At 34.6% G+C, this 27726-nt stretch overlaps 3 protein-coding genes across 3 annotated transcripts; 2 read left to right on the top strand and 1 right to left on the bottom strand.

The window, feature by feature from the left end:
- Positions 1-130: 130 nt before the first annotated feature.
- On the bottom strand, positions 131-12245 carry LOC133183304 (N-acetylgalactosamine kinase-like). The gene is made up of 9 exons (XM_061318264.1): positions 12184-12245; positions 8699-8787; positions 8009-8135; positions 5301-5541; positions 4875-4973; positions 3055-3207; positions 2434-2644; positions 1015-1216; positions 131-625 (listed from the first exon to the last, which is right to left on the bottom strand). The coding sequence occupies exons 1-9, from the start codon at positions 12243-12245 to the stop codon at positions 409-411; spliced, it is 1401 nt and encodes a 466-aa protein (XP_061174248.1). The 3' UTR covers positions 131-408.
- A 217-nt stretch (positions 12246-12462) lies between these two features.
- On the top strand, positions 12463-19163 carry LOC133181774 (uncharacterized). The gene is made up of 4 exons (XM_061316362.1): positions 12463-13330; positions 15064-15274; positions 16091-16264; positions 18209-19163. Exons 1-4 carry the CDS (start codon positions 12467-12469, stop codon positions 18607-18609), a joined length of 1650 nt encoding a protein of 549 aa, XP_061172346.1. The 5' UTR covers positions 12463-12466; the 3' UTR covers positions 18610-19163.
- Positions 19164-25343: 6180 nt separating this feature from the next.
- On the top strand, positions 25344-27004 carry LOC133183303 (uncharacterized). The gene has a single exon (XM_061318263.1). It carries the CDS (start codon positions 25349-25351, stop codon positions 27002-27004), a length of 1656 nt encoding a protein of 551 aa, XP_061174247.1. The 5' UTR covers positions 25344-25348.
- The last annotated feature ends 722 nt before the right edge of the window (positions 27005-27726 follow it).

Here is a 27726-nt window from a genome sequence, read left to right as displayed (position 1 = left end):
GGAACTGGAATCTTGCTAACTGTATACTTGTATTAAATCCCCTAGTAAACTCTGATATCCAAGAAAATTTATTGTTATATAAAATATAATAGAATTTACTGTTATTGGTTTCACAATACTAAACACAATCAAATGGAATGCATTTTATTGAGACATATTATAGAGTGATATTTTGGATGCTATATCCATTGGTAGTGTAACATGTTAACCTATAGTTTCATGTACAATTTGTGTAGAACACATAGTAATGCAGTATTATATAAAGGTTTATACTATAAAAAAACTTAAATATAATAACAGAGACCCATTTTTACAAATTACATGTAAATGTGTACATATGTATATGGCAATTAATCTATGGCACCATATTCCATATAACTACTAATTATAATCTAATATTAATTAACTTTATGAAGCAATATTAGGTAAGTATATCTGGGCTCCAGTTCCTGGCTGTGTGGCAAATAAAGATTTTCCCACCATTGCTGCTTTTGTTGAATTTTTGTCATAATAATTTTTCTTGACTTTGACCAAAAAGTCCATCACATGATTGGTTGGCACCATAGAAACGGCACAGCCTCCCCAGCCAGCACCTGTCAGTCGAGATCCTAGAGCTCCAGCCTCCCTGTAAAAATTGAGATAAATAACAATGTCAGATGTGATCCTAGAGCACCAGCCTCCCGGTAAAAATTGAGATAAATAACAAATGTCACATGTGATCCTAGAGCACCAGCCTCCCTGTAAAAATTGAGATAAATAACAATGTCAGAAGAGATCCTATAGCACCAGCCTCCCTGTAAAAATTAAAAATAACACTGTCAGAAGAGATCCTAGAGCACCAGCCTCGCTATAAAAATTAAGATAAATAACAATGTCAGATGAGATCCTAGAGCACCAACCTCCCTACCTGATGAGATTTCATTTTTCAATTTTTTGGCCTCTGTTGATGGTAATGAACATGTATGACAGCAACAATTAAAAAAAAAATACATGTTACATTTATTATTAACTTACAAGCAAACACTGACAAGGTTGTCCAGGTCAGTGCAGCTGCACTCATACATATCCCTACAGCTGGTGTGACTTTCATTCATCAGTTTCCCGAGTTTCTGTGAAGCCTGAGGGTCTGCCTCATCACAGATATGTTTAAAGGACAAGACCCGCCCTGCCTCAGAGAAGACATGAGTAGCTCGCTGAAACAGCTTGAAAGATTGCACTGCAAATAGAAGAAAACCAATATAAGTACTAGTAGACTAATTGTACTCAAACAATTAGAGGTCTTTCCACCTTCTTTAAATTTCATTTATTTTTCATATTTAACTCTCTGAAGTTAAAAGTCCTACAGAAGAGACCAGAAATGGCTAAACAGTTTACAAAAATTAAAATTTTCAAGAAATTTAAGAAATTTTTTTACCTTTGGCCTTGACAATATATTCAAGGTCAAAGGCCAAGGATAATATTGCAGTTGGTCCCATGTTTCTACGACTATTCGTTTAAAAGTATTAGGGTTTAACGATAAGTGCAAAAACATAAAAGGGCAATAACTCACATAAGGGGTCCTGGGATTCTTTGGCACTGAATAGATTGAAGTTTGACTTTAGAAACCTAAGACATTGGTGAAGGTTTGGTGTCTCTCTATAGTTTACGGTTTCAGAGGATTAGCAATCACAATGTTTATAGTGAAAGGGGCAATAACTTTTAAATACGTCAATCTTAGGGACAAGAATGAAATCTTTAAAATTGTTTAAAGGTGAAAAATATATATTATATATTTAAAGACAAAAGAGATACAAAAAGAGATTAATTTCTCATATATTTAATGACCTTGACATTTGAACTTGACCTAATTTTCATGATCTAAGGTCAAAGAATCTAATGCAGTTGGTCCCATGTCTACTTGTTGTTTTGAAAATTTTTAATTATTCTTAAAAATCGAAAACTGAAGGGGTTGATGAATTCTTTCGCACTGAATAGATTGAAGAGTCTACTAAATTATTTGAAGACATTAATGAAGGTTTCATATCTCTATGGTTCTATTGAATGAGTAGCGATAACAAGCTTTTATTGCAAAAGAGGAAATAACTCCTTGAGGGGTCAAAATTCATATATGCAGTGTCAACTGCAAAAAAACTTTTTTAGCAGTACATTCTTATGGACTATAAATCTTTTCGATAAATCTTAAAACTCAAAATCACACAGCGGAAAAATAATAAAAAATAATAAGAAACAGAAGAGTATCAAGAGGTCTTTCCACAGAAAGGTGGAAAGACCTGATAATTACTCACAAACTCATTGCACCTATCCTTCTTAACCAGAATTTATTTAAAGATTTAATACACATGTATTTTTTGAAATGCTTTTATGTAGAAGGAATGACCCCTTCCAAAAGTTGCAGATTAATTGCCTTGTTATGACAGTAAAAGATAATCATGCCTTGAGCAGTCCTAGAACTAAGGACATTGCTGACAAAATCCTCCTCCTTCATGTCCAAGATTTGACAGATTTCTGAACGAGTGTATGGTTCCTTGTGGAGGATCTCCTTGACAAGTTTGACTGCTTGAGGGAGGCTTAAATTCAGGGCTTTCTGTACATCTCCTAAATGCTGAAAACTAGCCCACTGAAGACCTTTCTGTTTGGCTAGAATCTGATAAATACAATTTCAGAGGGAGAGAGAGCGAGAGAGCATATAGTTGGCATGTTAACATGTAATTCATACTCATGTGTAAGATTTCATTTAACACAAAATTTCAATAAAACAGTTGATTCCATTGATTCCAGTAAGTGTCAAAAATTTCTTTGTCTCATTTTTATATGAAAATATTTTCGAGTTTCATTAAATTTTAAAAATATGATATTGCAAAAATCTGAATTTTTTCTTAACATCTCATTGACTTAATGTAATATTTTATCCACAAGGTCAGCAAGTTTTGTGTTTCTTTATTTTATTTTTTCCCCCTATCCCTACAAGCTAGTGCTGTTGGTCCATTGAATAACAATTCCATTTGGCTATTATTTTGGACAATGGAGGTATTTACAATCTCATTTTCTTCCTACCTGCGTAGCGATTCTGCACTCTACCACCCTGGTGTTGAATTCTGATGATGCTGCTTTATTTTTCTCAACACAGCTGTTTGAAATCACAAATGAAATTCCATCAGGCAGGTAGACATCTGTTGCCTTCAGTGGGTTAAAATCAATCAACTTTGCCTGTAAATTGAACATATTATGTTATAAGTGATTAGTCCAAGACTGAAATTGATCAAAATTGAAGTGGAAAATTATAAGAGCTAATGACTAATCAGTATTTGAAATAACTGTGCCCCCAACCACCCGAGACGCATAAATTCCGCTTTGGATGATTAAATTTGCTTTTATCAATGCTCGGCTGGACATGTTGAAATTTTAAGTAATTAAAACTTTACCTAGATAAATCTGTCTCAAATTGACTAGCTGTATCAGAAGCGAAGCATAATAAACCAAGTGGCAGAGCTTTTCAGTCTATATATGTTATACTGACTCAGTCCTCTAGTCACAGAAGAGCCAAAACATATTTTGAAACTTTTTTTAAGGAATGCAACTTGCCAATTGCTTTCAAGGAAGATGATGTAACAATTCATATAGTTTTACACATGTAATAAAAATAATTTAATAATTTAATAACAAGAGGCCCATGGGCAACAATGCTCACCTGAGCAGAAATCAGTTCATTATTGAAAAGTTTAAATATATAAGTGGTCCAAAACTACCCCCAGGGGGTCACAATTTATACCAACTTGAATCTACATTAACTGAGGATGTTTCCATATTTCTTTGACTAATCAGGGCTTAAGAAGATTTTCAAAGATTTTTTCCTATATATATTTCTATGTAAAAAAAAATTATCTCCCATTGTGACCCCACCCTAGCCTGAGGGGCAGGAGGGGGTGGGTCATGATTTGAACAAATATATGCTTCCATATAAATATGACTTATAATGGCTTTGCTGTTCTTCAGAAAATTTTGAAAGACTTTTTTCTAAATATTACTTCAATTATCATGGCTTTTTAAAGGACTTTATAGAAATTTCCTATACATTCCCTATGTATAACTTTGATCCCTTGTTGTGACCCATCCTATACACAGGAGTCATGATTTGGACAAAATACATACACTGCCTGAAAATGCTTCCATATTAATATGACTAATAATGGCTTTGCTGTTCTTGAGAAGAAGATTTTTAAAGATATATTTCCTATATATTTCTATATATCTCTTTGATTCCGTATTGTGGTCCTGTCCTAACCCGGGGGTTAAATTGAATCTACACTAAGTAATGAAGCTTTCACTTATGTTTTCATCTTTTCTTGCACTGTGATTCTTGAGAAAAAGATTTTCAAAAGATGCCATTTAATTTTCTCTCATTCTGTATTATCTCCCCTTGAAAGAGGACATGGTCCTTCATTTGAACAAATTTGAATCCCTTTTTCCCAAGAATTCTTTGTGGCAAGTTTGGTTGAAATTGGCCTATTGGTTCTTGAGAAGAAGTCGAAAATGTGAAAAGTTAACAAACAACAGACCGACACCCTTTGACCAGTAAAGCTTACTTGAGCCTTTGGCTCAGGTGAGCTAATTAAGATATATAAACTTTTTTCCGTCTATTAGATCTATAGCAGGGCTAACAACTTTTATTGGCAGTCAGCCTCAAGTGTCTATCTAACTTTATGGTGAATTTCATTCACAATTTCATGCACAATAGGTGAGGACAAGAAAAAAGAAGAAATAGGTCACCCGAGAGACTCAGATGCCAAAACGTTATGTAATAGCCATCACATTTTGTGTGGAAAGCATAAACTGCATTCGTACAAAGCAATGTTCTACAGGATTTGATTTCTTACTGTTCCTTTGTGGGCCATGAATGATATTGCCTGGTCCATACCACCTCCCTGTGTTCCAATGTAACGCTCACATTTAGCACACATATCTGCCAACTCATTCTGAAAATAATCAAAGAGTAGTATCATTACACTTCATGTATATGTGTATAAAAATAGATGTTACTTAAAAAAATATAAGTGATGATCACAGAGGGTTAAATATATGACAGGGGGCAAAGAAGGTACAATATTTTCTACCCACTAACAAAATTCATTTTAATTACATGTATTTCTTTAGCTGTAATTTGCAAAAATTCTTTAATCCAGGCATCAAAACACAAAAATAAATATACTTGAAACTGGCATGTTTATCACTTTACTTTCTAGTGGTCTTTGGTCAAAGTTTATGACAAATACTTGTGAGATACCTTTGGAATTGTGAGATACCTTTGGAAGGCTTTTTCCATTAGCATACATTGTAACCAGAGCAGCACAACAAACAAGAGCACTAGAACTGGATAGGCCAGAACTCGGAGGAACAGTTCCGTCCACCATGCACTTCATTCCACGGACTGGGGATGAAAGTTTAAGGTGTTCCGTCATTCCTAGAAATCCACACTGAAAGTAATCCTGCCATTGAGGGCTGTCTTTGTTGATGTTCACATTGTTGACAGGAAATACAAAGTCGCTACAATTTAATCAGAAAAAAAGTGATGGAAAACTATTTTTTTCTCATATGCATGCATTATAAAGATACCATAATGTAATCTTCAAAGTTTAAATTGATAATGGTAATTTAAAATGAATTTTTGTTGAGGTACTAAAAACAAGAGGCCCAAGGGCCTTAACGGTCACCTGAGTACAACAATTTAGAGGATCCATAAACTGATAAATGAAGCTTTAATTGTTGCCCAGTAGCAAGAAAATTAGTACGATTAAGATCAACAAAATAATTGGTCTAGTATCTTTCTATCTGTCCCCCATTTATCACTATTACCATGCAGACTTTTAACAAAATGTCTATATTATTACCTCTCACATTGGCCTCACTTGGCCTTTGAAGAACATTTAAGAAGAGAAGTTACTTTTGTTTCATTTTTATTCATCTATTATTTCCAAGTATGAACTATGAAAGTACTTTTTATATTATACAATAAATGTTCTTGCATAAATCTCTTATTCTATTAACCTTTCAAATACATTATCTACAGTGATTAATTATCAAATGTGAATGGCAAAGGGGAATAACTTCACTCAATAGAATACAAATTAATAGAGCCCTGACCAGGACCAGAACACTTGACTAAATGGTCCAGATGTTGAAAATTTACAAATTTGGAAGAGGTACCCTCATCATTATAACTATGCAATTAGTTGAAGATTTTCAAAGAATTCACACATTTTCACTATATTATCAAATAGAGCCCCCCCCCTCCCCTCAGAGAAACAACAGAACCCCTGGGACCACAAGTTTTAAAAATTTTGTAAAAGCATCCTTACTCATCATAACTATACACTTGTTTCTTTGCTTTATAACCAGGAGTAGAAAAAAATATTTTGAAAGAAATTATGAATTTTCACTATATAATCAATAGAGTCCCCCCCCCCTTCACCAGAACCCCTGACCCAGGGGCCATGAAATTAACAATTTTGGAAGAGGCAGCCATGCTCATCATAACAATGTACTTAGTTAGTTTATTTCATACCCATGAGCAGAGAAGAAGATTATCAAAGATATAATGCATTTTCACTATAAAATCAATAGAGCCCCACCCTAACATTAGAACCCCTGACCCAGGGGCCATGAAATTCACAATTTTGGAAGAGGCAGCCATGCTCATTATAACTCTGTACTTAGTTACTTTATTTCATACCCAGGAGCACAGGAGAAGATTTTCAAAGATTTAATGCATTTTCACTATATAATCAATAGAGCTCCACCCTAACACCAGAACCCCTGACCCAGGGGCCATGAAATTAACAATTTTGGAAGAAGCAGCTATATTCATCATAACAATGTACTTGGTTAATTTCTTTAATACTCATGAGCAGAGAAGAAGATTATCAAAGATATAATGCATTTTCACTATATAATCAATAGAGCCCCACCCTAACACTAAGACCCCTGACCCAGGGGCCATGGAATTCACAATTTTGGAAGAGGCAGCCATGCTCATTATAACTTTGTACTTAGTTACTTTATTTAATACCCAGGAGCAGAGGAGAAGATTTTCAAAGATTTAATGCATGTTCACTATATAATCAATAGAGCCCCTCCCTAACACCAGAACCCCTGACCCAGGGGCCATGAAATTCACAATTTTGGAAGAGGCAGCCATGCTCATCATAACTATGTACTTAGTTAATTTATTTAATACCCAGGAGCAGAGAAGAAGATTTTCAAAGAATTAATGCATTTTCACTATATAATCAATAGAGCCCTGCCCTAACACCAGAACCCCTGACCCAGGGGCCATGAAATTCACAACTTTGGAAGAGGCAGTCTTGCTCTACATAACTATGTACAGTGTACTTAGTTAGTTTATCTAATACCCAGCAGCAGAGAAGAAGATTTTGAAAGAAATAATGCACTTTCACTATATGATCTATATAGCCCCGCCCTAGCACCAGAACCCCTGACCCTGGGGCCATGAATTTCACAATTTTGGTAGAGGGCTCAGTGCTCATTACAATCATGCCAACAATTTGACTGCTTGATATCCAGGAGTAAAGAAGAAGATTTTTAAAGATTTTGGTGGTTTTAGCCCCACCCCTCAGGCCCCAGGGGGGCAGGGACCATGAAATTCAAAATTTTTGTCCCCCTTCACCCATAGATGCTATATGCCAAATTTGGTTGAAATTGGTTGAGCAGTTTCAGAGAAGAAGCTGAAAATGTTTAAATGTTAATGCACAACGGACGACGACGGACAAAAACGGATAGCAATAGGTCATCTGAGTGACTCAGGTGACCTAATAAGAATGTGCTTGTTAAAAAAGAATTGAGTGTACATTAAAAGTAAATTTCAAAACTTGTGACCAAGATTAAAGTTGTGGACAGAATGACATACAAAGAAAAATGATATTTTCTCCTGATGAAGTGTAAATAAGCACTGATAAAATGCATAGAAAAGTAACAGAACATCACATTTACATACCTATACAGTTCACTCTTGACATTTGATAATAATACATCTTGAGATTCCGTGGTAGCTACAGCTATAACAACATCTTGTTCTATTGCCATAGGCAACACCGAGTAACCACAGTAATCAATGTGTTCACCTGAAATCAATCAATGTGTTCACCTGAAATCAATCAATGTGTTCACCTGAAATCACACAATGTGTTCACCTGAAATAAATCAATGTGTTCACCTGAAATCATTCAATGTGTTCAGCTGAAATCAATCAATGTGTTCACCTGAAATCAATCATTGTTTTCACCTCAAAAAAAAAAATCAGTGAAAATGCCAGTGTTATTGAATGATTTGTAGGAATAAGATTTAACACTGAACTTACATATTTTGGACAACTGAAATAGTACAATATGCCTGCAAATCATTTATTTCAAACACAAAATTTGTATGTACAGTTTGCAATTATCTAACAGCAAATAAATCAAAAATTCCATTTAGAAGATGTATACTGGTATTAGTGCTACATGCAGAGTTCATCACAAGAAAATAAAATGACTTTCAAGTGAGTGATGTAACATAAAAACTATTCACTATTGTAGCTAGGAAAAGTAAGGCAAATTAAAATACAAAGGTTAATGAACCTGAGGCAACACTTGAACTATAGAATGGCAGCTAACTTAGGCAAACAATGTCTTATTAAAAGATTTACCAATTAAATTGACCCTTCCTGGGGCTCTTCCATAGAAGTTTGGTTCACAACCAAACTTTTCCTTAAACTTTTCAGCTAACTTCTTTAACCTGCAGAGACAATTATAAAAATTATTCATTCAAATGAAATACCACATTGAGCAGTTCTATTTTCCTTATATCTGTGACCAGACAATTCATCTAAATGATGGTTTGTACAAAGATGATTCAAATGGTCTTATAAAATTTCTAAAGAGAATAATACATACAAGAGGCCCAAGGGCTTTAAAGGTCACCTGAGTATAATACAACAATTTAGAGGATCCATATTATAACCTCTGACATTGGCTTCTCTTGGTCTTTGAAGAACATTTTTAAATAAGATAAGTTATTTTTCTCTCATTTTTATTTATCTATTATTTTAAAAGTCTACCTAATCATTAAAACTATGACAGTACATTTTGTATTATACAATTAAATTCCTTGCACAATTCTCTTATTCTATTAACCTTTCAATTATTTTATTCTATTAACCTTTCCATTGCATTATTTATAGTGATAAATTATCATAAGTGAATAGCAAAGGGGAATAACTTCTCTTAGTAGAATACAAATTAATAGAGCCCTGCCCAACAAAAGAACACTTGACCAAGTGGTCATCCTAATATCCAGGAGCAGAGGAGAAAATTTTCAATGAATTAATACATTTTCATTATATTATCAATAGAGCCCCATTCTAACACCAGCACCCCTGACCCAGGGGCCATCAAATTCACACTTTGACAAGAGGCATCCTTGCTCATCATGACAATGCACTATGTTTGTTTGCTAAATACCCAGGAGAAAAGAAGATTTTCAAAGGAATAATGTATTTTCGCTATATAATCAACATGATCAATAGGGCCCCACCCTAACAGTGCAACCCCTGACCCAGGGGCCATGAATTTTATAATTCTGGAAGAGGCACCTTTGCTCATCATAACCATGCATTTACAGTCAAACCTCGTTATCTCGAACTCGATGGGCCAAGATAAAACTTCGAGATATCCCAGGGTTCGAGATATCAAGGGTAAAATACTTAAGAAATATGTGGTTTAGGACTTCTCAATCACTTCGACATATCCATGGTATTCGAGATATCCGTGTTCGAGATACCGAAGTTCAACTGTAGTTTGTTTGCCTAATACTCAGGAGCAGAAAAGGAGATTTTGAAAGAAATAATGCATTTCATTTTTCCCAGTATAATAAATAGAAACCCACCCCTTCAACAACAACAGAACTACTGACCCATTAAATTCACAATTTTGCAAGAGGCACTTTTACTCATCATAACCATGCACTTAGTTTATCTGCTAAGTATCCAAGAACAGAGAAGATATTTAAAGAATTTATGCATTTTCACTATATAATCATTAATCAATAAAGCCTACGCCTAACGCTAGAATCCCTGACCCAGGGGCCATCAAATTTTACAATTTTGGAAGAGGCACCCATGTTCATCATAACTATACACTACATTTGTTTGTTAAATACCCAGGAGCAGAGAAGAAGATTTTCAAAGAATTAGTGCATTTTCACTATATAATCAATACAGCCCCCCCTCCCCCCCCCCAACAACAGAACTCCTGACCCTGGGGCCACAAATTTCACAATTTTGAAAGAGGCACACTTGTCATTATAACCATAACTATGCTTGTAGTTTATCTGCTAAATATTCAGCAGAAGTAGAGAAGATTTCAAAACAATTTATGTAATTTCACTATATAATCAATATAGCCTCACCCTAACACTAAAACCCCTGACCCAGGGGCCATGAAGTTCACAATGTCCGAAAAAGTTCCCTTGCTCATCGTAACTATGCATTTAGTTTCTTTGCTTATTAACCAGGAGCAGAGAAGAAGATTTTCAAGAATTAAAAAAACCATGAAATTCACAATTTTTGTTCCCCTTCACTCATAGATGCTTTACACCAAAATAGCTTTTCAACTGGTTCAGCGGTTCCAGAGAAGAATGAAATACATGTTATTAGATAAAATGTGTAATTTTTGGATTTGGTTATGGAAATGCAACTAACATAGGGATGGTGTATCATCACAGTCTAGACTGAGTGCATTGACCTTTCACATTCTAAATGTTTCTTACACAGGTCGAGGAATCTACCTCAAGTTCAAGATCTAATAAATGAGTTTAGACTTTTTTTATGGTGCTAGATCTACTCCTACAAGTAAGAGCCTCGGTTAACGTCCCTACGCTCCTTATATACCTCGCGGCTCCAAGTCAAAAGTATCTCGCCGTTAACCTCTAGCATGCTGGAGTAGTGCTAGATCCATTATGACGTCATAATAGAATTAAACTTAATTTTTCCCGTACTTTATGTCTGTAATAGAATTATAATACATGTATAGAAAATGAAGCATTTTCATGAAATTCAATTTGAAATCATGATAAAAGTAACCCCGATACCTATATCAAATTTAATATTATTTTAAAGCAGAGGTCAAAAAGATATGAAAAACCATTTTCTGGGAGACTGTAGGCAATCTGGATATATTTCCTTTCTCAGAGTTGGAAAAAACTCTGAAATTTATACCTGATTTCCTTCATTTTTCATAGAAAATGTCAGTTAAAAAATGTTTTTTGTTGAGTTTACCAAAAAATGATGTCCCGATACACCTTATTTTATCAAGCTATATTTGTAAAGGATCATTAAAAGAACTTGATTCTCAAATTTGAGAAATCTGTAGGCACCTTTCATTTACTAGATCTTGACCTTAAATGGATATTGTTGTCATTGCACACAGCGATGCTTACAGTGAACAATGGTCCGATCCGAAAAGCATGATGGTCTACTACATGTTTATATTTTTACTACAAACACGTGGTTAAATGTTTTAATGATCATGATTTAGTATGAAATGTCAGAAGTTTTGGTTGTATAAAAATAAAGAAAAAGAACGAGATCAGGAATACAATTGCACTTCCTGATTGCGAGATTTCAACGAATCTATGCAATTAAACACTTCACATAAATGCTTTGTTTATTTCAAAAAAGTATAAAAACTACATTGTAATATTTATTCATTAATTAATTTTTACAAAACATTGATTTTCATTTTGTTTTTTATGGACTCATAAAATCATGTGTGAGCTAGAAAAAGTAAAAAAGCACTATTCCGGCTGGACTAAATTAAGCCTAAAAAGTTAGTGTCTGACCGTATCTAGTACAAATAAATACACAGCTGCACTAGTCCCAACAGTCGCATCATCAAATAGGAAGTGTTTCTATATATAATCCAATGTGGACAGCTCATGGAGGCGAGTTTCAATCTAATTTCATGTATGAGAGGAATTAAAGACATCCTAATTAAATCAGCTGGTAATCCACAGTAAAAATATTAAATCTCTGTTGAATTTTAAAAGCATGCAGAAGTATTCTTTGATGATATTTAATTTACTTTAAAACCATAGATTATCAATAGCTTATTATTTATTCATGTCAAATTATACCTTTCAAATCCTTGATCTGTCTGAACAGTTGGAAAACCAACTACAGGTACTTTGTCCGCCATAATTGTGTCATGTGACCAAAAATGGACTTTTGCGATCCCGATTCTGCATCTTCGTTATAGTTTTTAAAATTTCTTTCTTGTTAATTTGTAAAAAATAAAAAAAAAAAAACATTTCAATTATAGAAAAAATAGTAATTTTATAAGGTTTTTCAAAGGGGGATAAATTGATTCAAAATCGAAGTTTATAATCTATTATTATCGGGCTCAATATTTTCTGTATCATGGCCGCCATGTGGTCAAGAAAGCTATCAAGGTTACAAAAAGCTCAGACTTGCTTTCGCAGAATTGCTCTCAGGGGTGTTTCCATAGCATCTTTAGATGAATATAACACTGAAGATGAAAAGGCAACTTATCCGCTCATCAAACCTCGCTTTCCTCCGGGGAAATGGGGTGACATGGAGCCGAGAGTGGCTTGGGAATGGTATGATTCTAGGCAAGAATTTATGATGTTGCCAACAGCAGAAGAAAGGATACAACTTATGGATACAAAATACTGCAAAGACAAATACTGTCATAAGTACTGGAATTATTCCTTATTAAACAGAACCCCAGGAAATTTAAAATACCAACAAATCATGACAAAAACTGTTTTGGAAGAAGTTCCAAATTTGAAAGACAGAATTCACAGTTTGGATAAGATAAACGTTGAAGAATTGACCAAAGTAAAACACATTTTATGCCCAATTGTGATGGATATTCTTACCGAAGAACATACACAGCTGGATCGCAGACATGCGAAGCCAGTTTTAGGATATAACAACGAAAGAGTCACAGAAGATAAACATCCAGACATTATTATAAAAAGACTACTGTATGTTATATCAACTGTTTTAGGGAATCAGTATCCTCAGCTTTCTGACATGCAGATAACAGAAAATGTAGAATTGGCAGCCCACTGGGAAAAGTATGGAATAAAAAGAATTAATCCACCTAATATTATAAGGAAACGGCACCATATCCATAATCAATTTGAAATGAAGACACTTCATAGGAAGCGCACCCCATTTGAACTTCAGTTGAATTCAAGGGTGTATGCTAATGGAAAGGTTAGCTTTACGGTCAGGAGTGAAAACCCTCTTCCAGAAGTAAGTTGATGGAGTTACATGTTGTATGATAGGGGTGTGCAATATTATCAATATATATCGGCATATTGCAATATTGAACCCAACGATAATATATCGCAATTGTTTTAAAATACCGGTAATGACGATATGCTAACTGGAAGTATTACATAAACGCTAAATATGGTGTATCTGAATTCAAAACTCAGTAACTCGGCTACTTTACAAAGTTGTTGTTGTTGTTTTTTTTTATACTGGATTGCTACAAGTTTTTAAAAAATTAACAATGAATTAAAGAAGGATTAATATATTACGAGGATAACATTGTAAATTTAATTAAAAAAACAATTTTATTATTTTTTTTACTTACTAATACTTACTCTAAACAATTTACAATTTCGTGCTTTTGTTTATCAAAATGGTGGAACAGTCTTTTGAATTGTGATGCTTAAATTCTGAGTCCTATGTTGGAGTACACATTAAAAAAGATAAAAGAAAATCTGAGATACGCATGTGAAATAATCTTCACACAGATATTATAAAGAAATTAAGAACCTGTCTACAGTTTTTGCAAAAATTACATATAAACATGTTGATCTCCAACAAATAACTGTAATTTGATCATCAGGTAACTATGTAACCAGTGGACAGCAAACATTAACGTTAAGTAATCAGAACCAAGACAGAGTATTTGGGTTTAATTGGAATGAGTAAAGTACATGTCTATCTAGTTTACTTCAAACTTTTAGAGAAAATAGGCGATACCCCTATTGTATGAAACTGTCACTTGATTTGACTTGGCTAGATCCTGTTGAATCTTGAGACAGTGATTTAAAAGTCATAATTCATGTCTGGAAATTCACACTCAACTTCAGTCAGTTTTAGACACCTAGGGTACATTGCCTTTCACTTCAAATATGTTTAATATTCCAATGTAAAAGTTACTATATTGCTATTACAACTGCATTGCTTCCTTTGTAGATATTTAGGTACAATACTATTGTAATTCTATAGTAAATATGTCAAATTAAATAGCCCTACTGGCTAACTATGCCTGGGAGAAGTCTTTATGAACACTGCTAAGAGCAAGGATTTTATTTTGAAACAAATGTTTTAGACAATGTGATGAATACCAAAGTTCTGGTATATATTTCTATTCTGCTGTGACCGGCAATGTGTATCCCAACAGAACAAAGAAAAGATACCAAATCAAAATGGTTTTATACCTATCAGTAATTGTGATAACATGAGGAATATAAATTGTGAATTGATATTATACAATACCAAATCAATAGTTTTTGTATCAAAATTGAATGAACATTCCATATATTAATATAAATATTATCAGTGGCAAGAATGAATACTTCCTTCAATATTATATATTTAGTCCTTTTACTATAATTTATACAGTAAAACTCATTTAGTATGAACATGGATGATATAACGAAGTTTTCTTGGATCCCCAGCTATATAAATTTAAAGAATTCCTTATATGGATATAACAAATTACGGATATAGGGAAGTCATTTCACAGGTCCCCAGGACTTCGCTATAACCAAGTTTTACTGTATATTAATTAATATTATATATTTTTCATCTGAAATATACATTTCTTCAAGCAACAATCAAATCAATGCAGGACAAGTAATTGAAAAAAAAATTATTATACAAACCTGATACCCCCCCCCCCCCCCCCCATAATTTGCAGTAAATGTTTGTGTCATACTTACATGTACATAAAGTTACTTTTTTTGTAGTTTGCAGATGTACAGGAATGTGAGTTTGACAATGATAAGCTGAAGGAGGACAGACTGATTTATTATGAGAACAAAAAAATGGAAGAGGAAAAGAAAGCTCAGACATCAGGGACAGATATAAAGGGAGGCAACTCAGCACCACCAAGCAGGCACCTGTATCCAAAGTCTTATGGAGCTTGTTTTGGGGATGATCTCATCACTGTTAATCCAGGTAGATTCAATCTTAGGTAACTGGTCAGAGGACTCTATAGTGAACAGCCAAGTTATCGGTCGTGTCAACAGTAAAGTTACTGGTGAAATAGGCTATACAAACTAAACTGCCAAGTTATCAGTCAAGTCAACAGTCAAGTTACTGGAATAGGCTATACAAAAAAAAATACTGCCAGGTTTCCTTTTTACCTATGATAGGAATGTGTTTCGCCAAAAATTTATCATGATTTTCCCCAAAATACCACGATAATATCATTACATTTTTAGCTCGGCTCAAGTGAGCTTTTCTGATCACATTGTGTCTGGCATCCGTCTGTCTATAAACTTTTTCACATTTTCGACTTCTCACAAACCACTGGGCCAATTTCAACCAAAATAGCCCCAAAGTATCCTTGGGTTAATGGGATTCAAGTTTATTCAAATGAAGGGCCATGCCCTCTTCCAAGGCGGAGATAATTACAAATTAGTGAAAAATTAATAGCATCTTTTAGAAATGTTCTTCTCAAGAGCCACTGGGCCAGGAAAGATGAAACTCATGTGGAAGCATCCTCAGGTAGTGTAGATTCAAGTTTGTCCAAATCATGACCCCCGGGGTAGGGTGGGGCCACTGTATATGGGGGAAGGTATACATGTATCAATAAAGCGTGTTCGGATGCAAGGGTGCCATTGTTTTACAAGATTTTTTTTTTTACAATTCCTGTAATTGTAATTCAAGAGTTAATTATGTCAATTATACTTCAGTCAAAATAAATGTAACCTCAAAATCTCTAAAGTTTATATTTTTAGCTATAAACTTAATCTAGGGGATTTTTTGCAGGATTTAACTTAGGTGATCCTGCACAGTTTGGTTACATGTTCATACAAAATACCAACAAGAGGAAACTTCACAAGATGGAACAAGATTATGGAGAGAGATATGCAGCAGAAGCCAGGATAGGTTGGGGGATGAGTACAGGCTTTGTCTGGAATGTTGCCCAAGCACATTACCAAGGTAAATCATGCATATATTTGATAGCAATATGATCACCATGAAATTATTTTTATCTTACCTCTGCCACTGACTCATTAAGATAATCCCATGGCCATTGGTGCAGTGCATGTGTGCAAACTTTTTGAATTTTGGCTACATATCAAATCACCTCTAAGTGTAACAACCTAAAATGCTGCATTGACCCATGTTTTGAATTTCACAGCTATATGATTGTATATATATATATGTCTAAAGCACTGTGAGTCCAAGGAACAATAAACCTTGTTAGACTGTTAGTTGAAACATTTTTGGGCCTTAAAATGTGGCAACCAAAAGTTGATCATGGCTCAGTGCTTTGAAATAACCGTGCACTCCACGGCCTGAGATGCATAAATAGTAGATCTTCAGGGCTGACAGCTTTGATTAGCAGTCAGCCCTGCATCTCTAGCTAATTTTACGATGAGTTTCAAATACTGTCATGGACACTTATCCATACTTCTTTTTTAATAAATGTTAAAATGGTAAATTGGTTGTTAAAAAGCTATGGGGGATAGTAAATCTGGGATGATGAGAGTGGAGGGGGGTAGTAAATAATGGTTTTGGTATTGCATACACAAACACACACACACACCAAGCAGTGGATCACATTCCCTCAACACTTAATTACCGGTATTAAATTTTTGGGAACACCTTTATTGCTGTAAATGATATGTAGTTCATTTTACATTTCTGTATAGGGTTTTCCAAATATTAAGTAAACCTTTGTAATCATTTTTTTGCTCCAGTATGATGGACTCATCCATTTTTGTCACAGTCATCAACAAAATGACAGCATTTTTACACCATGAATTTGATGCAAATTGTTATGTAACATATGCTGCATCTGGCACATGTTTATAACTATATGTGTGCCATTCCAATCTGAACCATGGTTGTATAGGTACACAGATAGTTTGCAAAGATTTTGATAATCCCTAGTATTGCTCAGATTGAAACAAAGATTTTGATAATCCCTAGTATTGCTCAGATTGAAACAAAGATTCTGATAATCCCTAGTATTGCTCAGATTGAAACAAAGATTCTGATAATCCCTAGTATTGCTCAGATTGAAACAAAGATTCTGATAATCCCTAGTATTGCTCAGATTGAAACAAAGATTCTGATAATCCCTAGTATTGCTCAGATTGAAACTAACAGATAGGGAGACTAGTAGGAGAGACAAATCCCTGGCTAGGGGAACACAGTATACGCTTATCTTGAGACTTTTATATAAAGGCTGGATTGTATAATTCAGTAGTATTGTTTCAAAGTACTGTATGTTGCTTGAGTGTTTTACCTGTAGACCTTTTAACAAAAAAATATTGCAATAAATTTCCATGAAATGAGGAATCTTGTAAGTTTTTTCCTTTTCACAAAAATTCTTACGAAATTCTTATGTGTAAAACTTGTCATGACTTTAGGAGAGCCCTAACCCTCTCGCAAGTATTTTAGAACCAATTTTATTGTAAGAAAATAACCATGAAAACCAAAATACTTGTTTAACTGAACTTTTTAAAGCAATCTACTCTAGCATTTTATATTTTTTCACAATTATTTCAAAAACATTCAATGAAACATACTACAAAATATTCATAATGGCAGTTTCACTTAAGATATTCGTATGACCTAGTTTTACGTCAGATTTGTGATTGTGATGTCAGATCCAAACTTCCTTGCTTCACAATCTATTGCATTCAATATTTATTGTCATAAATGTTTGTTTCGCTGACAAGTGTTGAAATCTAAACTTTCTTTTTATTTTCATTTATTTTTTTCCTTTAATTTACAAATGTGTTTATGAAGAAAAGCACTTTAGATTTGTTGTAGAACTAGAAATCGTGCACACAAAAACTTTCTTTTTGTGAAAAGGGCTACTGATCTGTAATAATATTTAATTTTTTTGATAACAAGATTTCCCTTTTGTAGGATTCAACAGCTTCATAGATATAACTTATCCTTTTACCAATTTTGGAATTTTGACGGATGGAAGAAAATTTCAATTTTTTGCCAATCAGCTCAACACTTTGCAGCTTTGGAAAAATACGGAGGCTAACCCCATCCACAATATGTGTTGGTACACACCAGAAATGGCTCTGTATGAAACCTTTGAAGACAACAAAATTATGGGTTTTGATCAAACAGTTCTGGAACATTTAATCAATTTCTTGTTATGTCAACCACAAGAAAGAGAGTATGATATAAAACCAACACTTCCTGCAGATTCTCCAGACAAAGTGAAAGTAGAGCAGTGGATCAACCTCAAAATCAAAACTAAAAAGGAAGAGGAGGAGGTGGTTTATGATGAGTCACAACTACTGATTCACTGAATAACTACTGGAACAACTGATCAAATAACTGACATATCCTATCTTGGATGATTAACTGAATAACAGAGGGACTGCTATTTTACTTCTTTATAATGAGCATTTATAAACAATTTCCAGATGTTTAACAATGATGGAGGATACAGGAGGAATAGTGACATTTTTCATCAGTCATTGAAACATATAGTATGGAATGTTGGGTGATTGAAACTCATATGATTGGAATGAGTGTGTATAAATTTCTTCAAGATATGGAGAAAAATAAATTATGAATTTAAATTTCTTTGATCAGTCAGAAATTTTTTTATGAAATTTGGGCAAGTCCTGTTTAATATACAGTACTGCTACATGTATGATCTTTACTGTTTCTGATTTGAGTAGGGAGTCTAGGGACTGTTTGATGTAAAAGATAATCTTTACAATTTCTAGTTTGGGTTAGAACTGTTTGATGTCAATATGAATAGGGGAGGGCTAACGTGACTCTAGTGCTAGAACATGTAATAACTAAGTTTACCCAGTACAATCTTATGAGAGTATGAATAAATTAGAAACAAGAATGTCTTTCTACCTCACCGGAGAATTTTATTCTGAAATTATAACATGTTTGACCGTACTCACCATAATGCAGTCCTTGAAACTTGACAGTTCTGACATACATAAATAAACTGAATAATTTGGACTGTTTATTATAAAATAAATATGCATGTAATATATTTATTAATAAAAGATTAGGGAAGTACTTATGTTCAATGTTTTTTGGAAATTCTAAGTGGTACAATGAAGTGTGATGAAGCTTTGATTGCTAGTTTGCATCATTCAAAGTGACATAATATATTGATTCTGATCTTGACCTCTGACATGGAAATTTGGTTCAAGGACACTGCACAACCTTAACTAACAAGCACTCTGTGGGTGAAGTATGAGCGAGATAGGGCCACATGGGAGAGAATTTGCTTGTGAGACTAGTGGGTGGAGCTTCAGCTTAGGAGAAACAAATTGGAAGCAATTTTTTACAACATAAACTAGCAATCCCCAAGTTTCAATGCCCTTAATTGTAAATTGGGTTCTGTAATGTAAAATTGAAGGAAAAAATACCATACATCATTTTAAAGATGAGTTGTTTTTAAGCTGAGAAAATGAGAAAAAGATGATCTTTTGCACTTTTGGTTTGAGTAAGGACTGATGTAAAAGATGACGTTTACCATCCGGCTTAGAGTAAAGACTGTTTAATGTCAATGATAATATTGACAGTTTTGAATAAGGATTACCAGTAGTTGATAACTTAGAAAATATTTATCATTTTCAATCCCATATTTGTTAAGGACTGTTTGATAACAAGTATAATCTACCATTTCTGGTTTTGGTAAGGACTTGTTGATCTCAAAAGATGATACAAATGTATTTATATTTGTGTAAGGACCTTTTGCTGATATTAGCTCATCTGAGCTGAAAGCTCAAGTGAGCTTTCTGATCACCTGTTGTACGGCATCCATCTAACTGTCTGTGTGTCCGTTCATCTGTAAAAAAATTCAAATTTTTTGACTTCTCAAGAATCGCAGAGCCAATTTTAACCAAAGTTGGCACAAAGCAACCTTAGGAGTAGGGGATTCTAAATTGTTCATATGAAAGGCCAAACCCCTTCCAGTAGGAAATATATATATATATATATATAAAAAGAAGAAACTACATGTGTCGATAAAGTCACGAATGCCCCCGCAAGCAGCCAAAATTTCAAATGCAATATTTAGTTTTAAATTTGTATTCAAACATGAACCATACTTTCTGGTAAAATACCTTTACATACATTTACATACATCCCTACAGAAGTTAGAGACTGGAAACTGAAAATTTCTTTCTTTTTTTTTTTTTTTTTTTATCTAAGTTCAAGATGGATAACTCTGTCAAAATAATCGGACCATGACCAAATTCGAACTTGACCTGTATTTTCTGGTAACATTCCTGCATGCATATGCAATTTCAACCTTATACATACAGCTCTACAAAAGTTAGAGAGTGGAAACTGAAAATTTCTTATTTTTTCCTAAGTTCAATAGCATACTTGATTCTGACCATTCCGGCGCGCCCGGGTAAACCGGCGGCGACCGGCGACACGCTTGATTCTGAGCCGGTATTGCGCACGCATCAAGCCGGGTGAGCCGATTGAGCCGGAAAAATTTGATAGGCTCGGGCGGCTTCAACATGGCGTCCTTGGGGATAGTAGTGTTGAAAGTTGTTTGTTTTAAGACGTGAAGCTTTTGATCGAGGTACGCTTGTGAAATGAACATATTTGCAAAAAGTGTAGTCCTTTTCTATGCTAGATAATGTTTTACGATAGAAATACAATATTTCTATTACTTTACATGAGCCTGTTCGCTTGATTCTAAGAGCGTACCGGGGTTTAGCCGGCTTGGTTCGGCTCAGCCGAATTCTATCACAATCAAGTATGCTACAAGAGTGATAACTGTCAAAAATCATCGGACCATGACCAAATTCGAAATTGACCTGTATTTTCTGGTAAAATACCTGCATATTCAATTTCAACCTTATACATACATCCCCACAAAAGTTAGAGAGTGGAAACTGAAAATTTCTTTTTTTTTTCTAAATTCAAGAGGGATAACTCTGTTAAAAATCATCGGACCATGACCAAATTCAAACTTGACCTGCATATTCCTATGACGTATCCATATGTCATATTTGAGTTGAATGTGTGCAACTTTTGCAGAGACAATGAACGGAAAGTGAATGATGACGGAACAGGGTAACACTATATGCCCGGCCATTTTATGGCGGGGACATAAAAAAAAGGTTGTGTCATTAAAACATCATCTCAATAACCACTAGGCCAGAAAAAAGTGAAATGTACTTGACAGCTTCTTAAGGTTGTTTAGATTTTCAATTGTTCACAATTGTTGATATCTCCTACAGTTCTCAAGATAGAAACTTTTTTGTTTTGCAGATCAATTGTACATATATCAGAGATTTGCTTATTAATTGGATTGGGTAGTGTAGACTCTAAATTGTTCAAATCATGACCCCCGGTGTAGGGTGTGGCCACAACAGGGAATCAAAGTTTTACATTGAAACACATGTATAAAGGAAAACCTTTTAAAAATCTTCTTCTCAAGAACCATTGGGTCAGAAAAGCTCAAACTTACGTGAAAGCATCCTTGAGTAGTTAGATTCTAAATTGTTCAAGTCATGGCCCCCGGGGGCAGGGTGGGGCCACATTAGAGAATCAAAGTTTTACATTGAAGTATATAGGAAAACTCTTTAAAAATCTTCTTCTCTAGAACCACTGGACCAGAAAGGCTGAAACTTATGTGGAAGCTTCCAAAGGTATTGTAGATTTTAAATTCTTCAAATCCTGACCCCCGGAAGTAGGTTGGGGTCACAATAAGTATTACAAGGGGGGAAATCTGGTGAAGAACGTTACGCAGGTGAGCGTTGTGGCCCATGGGCCTCTTGTTTGATAAGTATGAACATTAAAAAGAAAACGTAATAAATTCTCCTCCAATTTGTAAAGCTTTGCAGATGTATTACATTCTATCACCAGTCAAGACACAATTTAAAAACATTGAGGCAAGTGAAGCACATGTGTCACCATTTTTTTTTAACTAAAACAAATGAACTACTTTGAACAAATTATTTGTGTAATTGTACTCAATCAATAATTAAAAAAATAATTGTTATAATTTTTGCATTTTGATGGGGTGGGGCTTGAATTGCGGTATACGTATTTATTAGATTGATATATTCTTTGATTGTAAATTGGGTGGAGGTTACAATTAATTCATTTCAAAACACAAATCATTTAAAATCGGATATGAATTTGTCATGATACATATTTTACATGTACAAGTATATCTTTTCATGTTCATGTTTAGTTTTTGACAACATGGCAGAAAAGGTTTAAAATACATGTACTGGTATATTGCATTGTGTATAATTCAGTTCAAGTCGTTAGAACTTAGATAAAAAGATTTCGTATCTTTCTTAAGTGATGTTGAGCCTTGGATATTCCATAATTCTAAGTTGTCCTCTCAAGCGCACAGACAATTCAAGTACATGTATTTTGAAATTAAATTCGAATTTTCAACCATTTTCTTTTTATAATGATACTACTTGCTAAAGCTGATCTATTCCCCATATCAGTCAGACATGTTTGTTGTTTTCATGACAAAATTTTAATATCAAAACTCTAAATTTTTAAAGTCTTTAATTTGCAAAAACCAAGGGGTTTCCGATGGGCCTCGACCCCAAACAAGGGCACTGTCCTGGACTTAATGGGGTCATGACGGACCCCAGTCCCTTCGCTTCACTAAAAATTTGGGTCTTGTCAGTGACGGTTTGAAAGGGGCTGTCTGTTCTTTGCTGAAGCTATATTTTAAATGTATTCATGAAAATATAGTGGGATGAGAAATCTCGGAACAGAATGATAACTTTTCCCATTGATCTCTAACTTTTTACTTTGTTTACTATCAGCCCACGAAAGCATTAGACCCTTTTTTCTGCCTGTCAACAGAATTTGATGTAAAACAATGTGCACATGCCCCCTTTTGTTGTTACATTCCTGGATCCACCACAGGTCAGATCTTTCAGTTCTCTGATTCTACATGAATCTGTATGTATTGGACAGTACAGATTCCTTTGTAATAAGCTGAAATCCGGCTGCTGTTAAACCTTGATTAGGTGAGATTATACGGATCACATTGTATTAATTCACTGGTTAATCCCCCAGCACATGAGAGGTATATACATATCATATACAACTTAATCTTTTGTAATCCATCTACCTTTGGAATATTAATCTTCATTCGAAATGTACGTCGCCATGTGTATAGGTGAAAATGAAGACCAGGGTGTCGGACAATTTAATCATGTTTGGAAGCGGTATAGAAGGTATTTTGTTTCATGTTTCCAAATTTTCAGCATGAACGTGTCCTGTCAGTTGAAGAGTAGACTTGTAAATTAAAAAAATCAGTTATATATTTCTTAATGTACTGAACATCGGTTTAATTCATTTACACAGTAATGTCAAGCCTACGAGTCCAGTTGTATAGAAGAGAGGACTGTTCAAGTTGAACTAAGGTACAGTACACCAGAAACGTGTTAAATAACAGCACAAAAGTTTAAATACTATGGTCTCTTCTACAGGCACTTAATTTTGGGAGCTGCCCCCCCCCCTTTTCCATTTTTTTTTCTTAAATCTGGTGTCGACACACCTTTTTCCTATTTTTGTATTCTAATATGCACTACCTGATATCGATAATGTAACCCTTTTGTCTCAATAAGCTGTTTTTAAATATATCGTTTTCGACTGATTCATAAAAAGAGAGTATATTGGTCGAAAATGATATATTTAAAAACAGCTTATTGAGACAAAAGGGTTACATTATCGATATCAGGTAGTGCATATTAGAATACAAAAATAGGAAAAAGGTGTGTCGACCCCAGATTTAAGAAAGAAAAAAATAGAAAAGGGGGGGTCCAGTCCCCTAGTGCCTGTGGTCTCTTCCTACAAAACGATTTATCAATGATAAAGTTGTAACTGTAATCAAGGTTGGTAAATGTGATCCTATCAGCTTATTCAGATTACCCCCCTCCCTCTTCTAAATCTCGAGTTCCTCCAGCCGTTACCAGTGTTTGATATAAACAGAATTAAATCTACAACTACATGTAGTAATGTACAGTATTGAAAATAATTGAGTAAAACAAAAACACTAGGTCTCCCTTATATATTCTTTATAGAAAATAAATATTCTAGGTTTAGTTACATTGAAGGCGTTCCGTAATAACATACGTGGGTACCCTAGTTTATTTTACTACTTAGCAATGAATTCTGAAAAAAGGGGGTTCCTGATCCTGAATGAGATTTCCGCCGGGAACATACAAACCAGTCGATCCTCCGGGCACATACAACCATACGTAGTCTTTGTGGACGCCCTACTTACCGTAGCCATTTTTCTGTTGTTTGATACAGAATGCTCAAAAAATAAAAAACGAAAAAGTTACAATTGTAAAATTACTAAAAGTAGTATTGCCAATTAATCGTTTTAATGTCTCCTGTTTTTTAATCTCGCAAATAACAAAACAATTCCAAAATTCTCTTTACAAAATATATAAATATATGGTATATTTTTATCATGTTTTTAAAAAATCAATGTTTCGCAGAGAGAGAGAGAGAGAGTTTAGAAACGAAAAATTAGCCTGTAAATGATTTGAACAAACCCTCGTAGAATTAGTTTAGCATGGCCTTGTAACTGAACACACCTTTTTGAAACATGCATTTTATCCTCTTAAGGGCATGATAAATCCGAATAAATGCATATATACGAGGCTTTGGCTAAGAATCTGTGGCTTACCGGATCAACCCTGATAAGTATCGGGTCAATGGTATAAAGTTTCAGACTTGGTATTTTAACTCTATAACATTTATTTTATTTACCAGCCCGAATTCTTGGAACCCTAGACATAAAAACACTAGAAGAATGTTATGATTAATTAAGGGGAGAGAAGGGGGTAGCCTTAGTTTTCACCGTTTTCTCACTCCTTGTAAAATTTTTTTACAGACATACCGAGACTAGTTGACGTTTTAATCTTCAAGCTGCAAAATTCAAAGATTTTTTTTTTTAAAATGCTCATCTACATTTACATCACCCCATGTGTTGATGATATCTCATAGCCACTTTCCTTTTCAGTAATTTTTCAAGTTATCATCCAGTTTTGATAAAAAGTCAACATGCCTTCCATGAAAACTGACAGGGAGGGCAAAACTACATACGCCGAAATTTCTGCCATGAAATTTAACTTAAAGGAAGAAAGATGTCTGAAAAAGAATCTTCAGCTTTTAGGGGTAGAAGAGGACTACTCTTTGACCTTGGTTAACCTCGATAACAGAGGAGTCAAATTGTATCAGAAAAAACTCAAGGATAAAGTCTCCAAAATTAAAAGTAACCTGACTCCAACTGAAATCACAGAATTTCAAAAGTTAGATGAAGCGGGGAAATTAAAAGGGATTTACCCATCCGTGACGCCTAATCTTCAAGGGCGGATCACTGCAGAAGCCAAAAGGTTAAACCTTGATCTACCCATGAGGCCAAGGACGGCAATTCCTCTTAGACGATCTTATTCTACAAACACACCGCGACAACCCCCTAGACCGTCGTCAGAAAAAAGACAACTTCCACGAAGGGAGTCACTGAAAAACGGGTTGTCTGAAACTTCCAAGTATGAAAAAGAAGAAACAAAAGACTCAATTAAAGGTGCTATAGGAAAATCAAGTGAAAGTTCTGTGCCTTCTAAGGTTCAAGTGAATAATTATACAATTTCCAATCAAAATGAGACTTCAAACAATAGCGAGAGAAAAACAAAGCTCCCACCCAGAGGCGATTATCCTTCCCTTAGAAGTCCGCTCAAAAGACATTCTTCGGAACGAAAAACAATCAGTGCTTCTGCACATGTTCGGAAGAGGTTTTTGGACGATCACAGATTAAGCATTGTAAAGGAGGACAACAATTTAATACAAAACGAGGAGGTAAATGGTGAGAATGGTAAACCTAATGGAATACACGTGGAGGGAAACGAAAACGTTTCCAATTCTTTACAAGAAGCAGTTGGAAAAAATGAAGAAAATGAATGCAAGATTAAAACAATAGAACAAAAACGTCCTTTCACACGTCCAGAATCTAGAATGGACGTTGTGCGTGACAATTTGATTGACAGTACTACCCCATCTATTCTGAGTCTGGACAGTGGGTCTGCCTTAGATCTGGACATGGTGGAGCCCACTAAAGGAAAAATGAAACTGATGGCAACAAAGACTTTTACAGCAGAGGAGGTGAAGGAACTCAATAAGCGAAGATCACAATCCGATATATCCTCGCAGAGTTTTTACGAATGTAGTTCTTCAAGAACGACGAAACATATAGATGTTTCTCGGTCTTCAACACCAACCATTCAGATTTTAGAGAATAGCCAAATCACGCCGCGTAAACACGTCAGACCCACGGCTTCATTCTCATCATATCCCGAGAAAGAAAAATTTAAGAACACCACCCCCAGATCACAAACAGCTAACGTATCAAGAACCAGGACTATGCCCTTAAATTCTCCAAAACCAACCATACAAAGATCTAAATCTTCATTGAGTGGTTGTATTAATCCTACAAAGGCGATGTTTTCATCGCATGCCCCCAAAGATGGAACAAGATCACGTCGCCTTCCCGGAGGCCGCACAACATTCCTATCCAATGAAATTGGTGACGACTTGGGGAATAATCTACAGGCCGAAATACGACATGATCTGCTGGTGAAAGAACACGAAGTGCGAAGCATTATGGACAAAAAAGTGTCTAATTACCTTAATCGACTTGGAAAGTTTTTAGACAAAAAATAATATGTTTAAAATGAAGTTTTACCTAAGAACACTGGAATTTGTATTTTACTTACATATTGAAAGTGCTTCATTTAGATTTTCCGGTTTTTATAAAACAGGAATACAAACGTGTGCCATTAATCATGGCGGTCTTCCCAAGGAAAGACATGCCCAGATACTTGATCATGTGTTTGAATATCTTCACCATATCCTTGTCAATGATGAAAACAGTTTATAGTGAATATTCCCCCGACTGCTTTGTCAATGATGAAAACAATTTATAGTGAATATTCCTCTGACTGTAATTTTTTTCTTGGATGAGGAAATTCTTATTGTGATTATGATTTGATTTTGACATAACCTTTGAATTATCATTTAGATGATACTACTCACTTTTCAGTGATGTCAGTCACTGAAAAAAATCCAAAGTTAACAACTTTAGCCTCGACACAGAGGTCCTTTGGTAGATGTAAAAGATATTCGTTGCAGAATAGAAGGTTCAATAAAGAAAAAAATATATAAATTACGAGATGATAAAGGTTGTCGTTCGACTAACTTCGGAGTAAGGCGTTCAGACCAAAGTGTTACTAATTTTTAACTTAGATATCTCAAGTTAATGATGATCTTTCTCTCGTTACATAGGAGTGTGATAAAAAAGACTGTGCTCATTCAGTGGTCCTTGACTACGTCAGATTGCATGTGAATTGTTTTCTACACAAATAGTAGCTTTTGGAAAGGTGGTG

This window comes from Saccostrea echinata, unplaced genomic scaffold, assembly GCF_033153115.1.
Source record: "Saccostrea echinata isolate AGI-Se365-2 ecotype Australia unplaced genomic scaffold, CSIRO_AGI_Sech_v1 ptg000009l, whole genome shotgun sequence".
Taxonomy (NCBI): Eukaryota; Metazoa; Mollusca; class Bivalvia; order Ostreida; family Ostreidae; genus Saccostrea; species Saccostrea echinata.
The sequence above is the reverse complement of the archived record's forward strand: the minus strand, read 5'-3'. Positions and strand labels throughout refer to the sequence as shown.

What these genes read in the sequence shown, in the direction of transcription:
- LOC133181774 (XM_061316362.1), top strand. Translation starts at nt 12,467, where the DNA reads ATGGCCGCCATGTGGTCAAGAAAGCTATCAAGGTTACAAAAAGCTCAG. An exon ending in GTGAAAACCCTCTTCCAGAA is followed by an intron (nt 13,331 to 15,063) that starts GTAAGTTGATGG and finishes CTTTTTTTGTAG; the next exon opens with TTTGCAGATGTACAGGAATG. An exon ending in TCTCATCACTGTTAATCCAG is followed by an intron (nt 15,275 to 16,090) that starts GTAGATTCAATC and finishes GATTTTTTGCAG; the next exon opens with GATTTAACTTAGGTGATCCT.
- LOC133183303 (XM_061318263.1), top strand. Translation starts at nt 25,349, where the DNA reads ATGCCTTCCATGAAAACTGACAGGGAGGGCAAAACTACATACGCCGAA.
- LOC133183304 (XM_061318264.1), bottom strand. Translation starts at nt 12,245, where the DNA reads ATGGCGGACAAAGTACCTGTAGTTGGTTTTCCAACTGTTCAGACAGAT. An exon ending in ACAGATCAAGGATTTGAAAG is followed by an intron (nt 8,788 to 12,183) that starts GTATAATTTGAC and finishes TTGTCTCTGCAG; the next exon opens with GTTAAAGAAGTTAGCTGAAA. An exon ending in ATGGAAAAAGCCTTCCAAAG is followed by an intron (nt 4,974 to 5,300) that starts GTATCTCACAAT and finishes GATTATTTTCAG; the next exon opens with AATGAGTTGGCAGATATGTG.